The sequence below is a fragment of the Gavialis gangeticus genome, unplaced genomic scaffold (genome assembly GCF_001723915.1).
Source record: "Gavialis gangeticus isolate Ggan-Ray unplaced genomic scaffold, GavGan_comp1, whole genome shotgun sequence".
Classification (NCBI taxonomy): Eukaryota; Metazoa; Chordata; order Crocodylia; family Gavialidae; genus Gavialis; species Gavialis gangeticus.
This window is the reverse complement of record NW_017728997.1, coordinates 52907225-52913221: the sequence shown is the minus strand read 5'-3', so window position 1 is coordinate 52913221 and position 5997 is coordinate 52907225. Positions and strand designations below refer to the sequence as shown.

At 38.0% G+C, this 5997-nt stretch overlaps 2 protein-coding genes across 2 annotated transcripts in view; one reads left to right on the top strand and one right to left on the bottom strand.

Annotated features, from left to right (window-relative positions):
* STAB1 (stabilin 1) overlaps positions 1 to 1273 on the top strand; it is a 297038-nt gene extending 295765 nt beyond the window's left edge. Inside the window, exon 69 of the mRNA XM_019505230.1 lies at positions 767 to 1273. Within this exon, the coding sequence (XP_019360775.1) occupies positions 767 to 817 (51 nt within the window). The 3' untranslated portion in view covers positions 818 to 1273. The remainder of the gene's footprint in view (positions 1 to 766) is intronic.
* A 436-nt stretch (positions 1274 to 1709) lies between these two features.
* The window catches only part of NT5DC2 (5'-nucleotidase domain containing 2), a gene marked incomplete at its 5' end in the record, with an annotated part of 52230 nt that continues 47942 nt past the window's right edge, over positions 1710 to 5997 (bottom strand). The window contains one exon of the mRNA XM_019505228.1: positions 1710 to 5414. Within this exon, the coding sequence (XP_019360773.1) occupies positions 5153 to 5414 (262 nt within the window). The remainder of the gene's footprint in view (positions 5415 to 5997) is intronic.

The following is a 5997-nucleotide window of genomic DNA, read 5'->3' as shown; positions in this document are numbered from 1 at the left end:
ATGGCCTCTTTAATAAACTTTTCTAAGATCTTCCCCAGGATCATCTTGTCTAAAGAAGGAGATATTGATGTTACGGTATTCAAGAGAGTCTGATGGAGGGGTGATGATTGTTGAATTTCTTATGGAAATCAAATCGGAGATTGCAGGTTTTCAGTCCAAATATATTGATGACATCTTCATCATTCATCTGAAGTATAACTTCACTTTCAATAACCACTGCTTCCTCCAGTCCCAAAGTATGCCTTTTTATAAGTCACCTGGAAGAATCCCTCGAGGACTGCACCATCAAACCCTTGCTATACTTCAGATATATTGATGACATCTTCATCATTTGGACTGAAAACCTGCAATCTCTGACAATTTCTGGTGGAAATCAACAATCATCACCTCTCCATCGGACTTTCTCTTGAATTCTCCAGCACCAACATCTCCTTTTTAGATGAGATGGTAAAATACAGACCCCGCTATACAAGAAACCCACAGACCAACATAGATATCTGACACAATTGCCAGAGCAATGTTAAGTAGCAAAAGTAATATTTTACTACTCAACTAATGGAAGTTCACCTTCAGTGTCACAAGACAGAGAACTTCCTTAACCCACTTCATAAACGAGTTATTTAAGAAACTCACCTTGGATTATACTTGACTCATAGCAAGCTAAGACTGGCATCTAGTTATTCATTAAAGTTAGGATATTAGCAGATGAGCTGTTATCAAGTTAATGGTCCTCAGTTGAAACCTAGGGCTTTTATATCTGTTGCAGGACACTTTCAGTGAGGAAGATTTCTCAGACAACCATAGAATTCTGGAGTGAAGTCACACAGCCAACCAAGCTGAATGGAAAACCCCCAACTAGAGTGAAACATTGTGACATTCTTGTTGCCAACTAGAACAATATGGAGTTTACATCCTGCAGGGGGTAAGGAGATGAAGTGTAGAATAACAGTGGCTCTTCAGAAGAATCTCATTAGCTAAGATACCTCATGAGAAAAGCCCCTCATTAAAAAGGAAGAGTAGAGCTGAATTCATCTTTGACACACACAAAATACAACTCTGCAGTTATGAATGGTGTTGGTTTCTCAGATATAGCAGAGAACATTTCCATTGGACCAGCAAAAAGTTGGTTCAAAGCTGACAGTTGGAAAAAGTTATTGTGCGTTTTGAAGTCTGAAACTGCACTAGGCTCAGCTGTTGAACTGAGCTGATGTTCAACTGTTTAGGCTAGCTTTTTTGTTGTTGTTGTTTTTTTTTTTTTGTTTTTTTTTGTTTTTTTACATGCACACAATAAAAGTAACTGTTCACTGTAGTAGTGTGCATAAAAATATAGGAAGTAATACATAGTTGGTCATGAGCTGACATAACTACATTAAATGTGCATGTTTGGATTGTGTGGCCACTGCACCTTATATGCAAGGGAAACATTAGGCTTTCTGACTAACTGTCACCCTACCTACACAATTCCATGTGCCAAACTACTTTTTATTCATTCAGTCTGTTCAAGGAGATTGTATTAAGTAAGCCTGTCAACTGAAGTATGTCTGCATTATACTATTGTGCCGATTAGGATTTTGAGTTTGTAATAAACTGCACTTTAGAGGAAAAAAATCTTGTCATTTTTGAATGCTAAGGATTAGAACTACAGCAGATAAGGGCAACCACAGCACAAGCCATGAAATGGTACAATAAGAAAAAACAGAAAAGCATTATCCCATACTGTGATGCTTTTATTTACATCCTGACTAACATTAATAAAATTGCTTGCTACAATGAACTAGACAAATTATAAACAAACTGTTTAGGTAACATCATTCCATTTCTCCAATGATTCACAGAACACACAACAGTAATTGCTACATAATGTTTCCGGAATGTCATTAAGATAGGAAAGGAGGCAGAGTGGCAGCATTTCCTGAATTAGGTTTTTGTGTAACAGCATATATGCACTTGGGTTTCTTATTTTAAGACCAAACTACATCCCGAGATTGAGACAGCATCTCTTGAAGACAACTGTGTAGTTTTAGCAAAGGCACCTATAGCATGACAGTTGTTGAATGGTAGAAGTTGCTTCAATGACTCAGTGGGAGCCACTTTGAAATACTGATTTGGGAAGTTAATTTATATTCAAATATGCTATAACAGAAGCAGACTTCCAGGAGTACCAGCTACAATCCAACTAGATTAAGAAAAAAAATAAAATATGGCACACAGCAGTATTTTATTGTAAGACCAACAAACTATATCTTATACTATGGTATTACAGTAAAATACCAGTAGCATTTAAGTGGATATACAACTGTCCAGCAAGTTACCGAGTTCTAAAGCAGCTTGTATAAAGCTATTTTTTCCTTCCTACTACAGCAGCAGTTGGCAAAATTTTTGAGCATCTGGTTGAAACAGGCCACCTTAGGTCTGAGATGGGCCAGTACTTTTGACCTGACCACTGCCGCTCCTCCCCATTGCCTGGCTGCAGTGCAGGCAAAGCTCCCTTCTGCCAAAACACTGCAGAAGCCCCCCAGCTCCAGAGGCTGGATCCAAATGACTCCAGAGGCTGAATCTGGCCTGAGGGCCATGTTGCTGACCTCTAGACTAGAGTACTACAAATAAAAAAAATAAGTAAAATAAAAAAGGAAACCATCCAACACATTCACTAGAAAAAAAAATGCCCTGTTCATATACTAATGCTCTCTACAGATGTTACTAAGAATAATGGTTTCTATCCATTATCAGAAATATTCAAATTATTATATTTTAGGCACTGTACTCCTAGCTGCTGTACCACCATTGTTTTATGGCATTGGAGTAATCCTACTGAAAGGTCTTGCTTAGCTTAATATTTATGGTTTTGAGGGAATGTGTAGTTGGCACACAAAACTCCCCCCCTATACAAAACTTAATTAGTAGTTCTTCCATAATTGCACATGAAGGCAGCTTCCATCCTTATCCATTCATAATTAATAAGCAAGAGTGCTCTAAAAATTCTCTATATTCAGTCTAGAAGTAACTTGAAATGCAACAAGGCTCACTTTCCACATTGTTTTGCTTATATTCTAATGTTCTCCGGCTGTCCATTTTATATGTTATAATGAAAAAAAAAGGTATTTTTTTTAGGATGAAAGATGCCATTATTTCAAATGACAGTCACAGATATTTTGTTCATTGAAATATGCAGTTTTACAAATCTAGGAATAAACACCGTCTTAAGTGCATGATTGGCCCCAACAAAATGCACTTAATTGCTATAGGTTCAATAGATCTACCATGATGCTGTAATGACAGCTTGACCTTTCACTAAGTTCTACAAAAATAATACAGTACACAGACAATAAAACTAAATCATACCATAATAAACACACTAGCTTTCTTTAATCCACGGGGTCATTTATAGGGCTGACTTATTCAGCATTCTCCCATAAATGCATATTTAAAGTTTTCACCCGATCAGTAGTAGGAGTTGCATGTTTGTTAGCACTTACTGACTGCTGGTGTAGTCTCGCCGTCAACTTAATACTAGTGAAGCCATGCAGAATCTTTTTATATTTTTTCCTTAAAATGGCGGAAATGTGGGGTAGGTGAACTGCTCAGCCTAACACAATCCTGCTCCAGGGCTGGGAGCTGGGCACTAGGGACCCATGTAGTGCTGGTCTGTCTGCCTGCTAATCTTGGTTTATATTTTTAATGCAACCAACTACAAAAGAACACTGCTGTGTCCCCTACCCTGTATCAGCTCTTAAAAGAAGAAACCTGTTTCCTCCCAGAGTGACAGTGCAGTCCACCATTTTTAAGGAAGGAAGAAATCTTGACCTGCTCCAAGAAGTTGCTCATTAGACTTCTAGTGGAGCCACCAACGGCTCCCTCTCTGCCAGAACTCCACTAGCTTGGTTGGGGAGGGCACACGAAGTATTTCATCTTAAGGCAGCAGCATAGTGGTTGTTCTTTGTGTGGTAGATATCATTGTCCAATGTACCTAGTAGAAAAGTTTGGCACAAAGTACCCCACATCAGCTGAACAACTGTCAATATCAATGTTCTTATCTTCCAAAAAGAAAAAGAAAAGCTTATTTTAAAAATATCTGAGATCAGCCAACCTAATACTGTGCTGATCACAAATTATGCATTGTTTTCTGCTCCCGTCTTTCCCCACTCCTGAATTAGAATAATCTCTTCAAAACAAATCTACAAATAAACCAAGAACAACATTGGATCAGATTCTGATTCCACATACAGTTTTATACTGGTAAAGCTTTGGTAAAGTTATTTCTATTATGTACTTGGCCAATGAAACCAAAATAAGGCCCAGTTAGTACATTACAAGCATAAAACATTAGTTTATTAAAGAGTCTACATCTGTGTTGTATAATAAAGCCTGTGTGACACTAATTTCTGCTTTAATAGATTTCTCTAGTTAAACTGGAATTGTTTGTGCACACACTTCAAATATATATAGGATACTAGGAGATGACCAAAATATTAAATTATGTTATAAGTAACTAATTCAACTTCAAGTCCATTTTGAACTCTCCTGTTACAAGGCATGTCTATCTAGATTAAGTGAAATTGTTGATTAAAAAAGTGAACAAATACATGATCTTTATATCAAATTTAAGCAGTGTACGTAACAGTCTTATGTGCTGTTCTTCACTGCTCACTCTGTACTGTTTCTACAAAATGTGGAAAAAGTTGGCCAGTGTGTCAGGTGGCCTAAAAAAGTTAGAGACCAAAATCACTATTTAGGTGCCCAATTAGAAGTTACTCAGCTTGCAGAATTGCTGAATAAACTTCTCAAACATGCCACTGAGAATCAGGCCAATTCTAGTTAAGATGAACCATTACAGTTTACATAGTTATGAAGGCAAATATAAACCTTCCCATGGTCAGAAATGTGTTTCACTTCTATTTAGAAGAATTTTGAGAATGCTTTGCCAGTTACAAAGTAGTTAAATTCAAGCACCAAATATCTGTTACCCAGGTAGATATCTGAAGCACTGGAAGTGAAGGTACAGTGAGGATTAGGGACAACACACACAAACATACATGAACTTTATATCACCTATTATAGCAGTCAGTGAGACACTCTGTAGTCACACAGCCTGACCCTTTGAACAAACTATAGCATAATGCTGTTGTAAATTCTAGCCAGAATATATTCCTCTTCATCGAATATGCACCATCTCCTCTAGAAAGGGGGTTTTCATACAGCCTGTGCAGAGCTGATCCATCCAGAGTGGAGCCTCGTGCTGCAGAGGGGTACGCCGGGGGTAAAAGGTGAAGTTCACATCATAATTCAGCAGGCAGCTGATGGATGCCATGTAGATATCTGAGAACCGGACCAGCCTTCGAGAGAAGTAGGTTGGGTTGTGGAAAGTTCGGAATATGCTCCCAAACTGAGGATTGAATAGGTTCTTTGTAAGTGACCTAGAAGAAAAGGATTTGATTTGTACAGGACTAACCTTTGGAAAGATCACTGACAGCTTTCTACCTAGCCTGAAAATTCAGACTGAGGAAACATTTTGTTCAAAACTTTAAAGAAGTACTACAAATACAGTTTCAGGCAAGTACTTCTTTCACAGGATGTGAATGCGGTGGAATAAGCAGCAAGACTATAACTGCCTTTCCACCCTAAGTGAAGACTGCTCAGCAATTATAGTGCTCCCTATCAGAGTAAGATTTACTGTCAGGGAGCCAGTAGGCTAAATATTCCAAATTCTTCAGACCACATGAGCAGAAATCAGAACATGAATTCCTGTCTGTTAAAAAGGCTCCATCTCTGTGGCAAGAATTTGTGCATTTTCACTGCTGATACTTCGTGTATTATCATAAGTTATCAGGCAAAATTCTGGTACTCACAATGTTTATTTGTTTGAGCAAGAACTGGCAGATCAGCCCCTCTGGACAGAAAGTGTAGATAATGAAAAGATCTGGGATTCATCATTTCGTAACCCGAGCGCATGAACGGAACAACAGTTTGATGTTTGATAAATGCTATACCAGAGCTGTC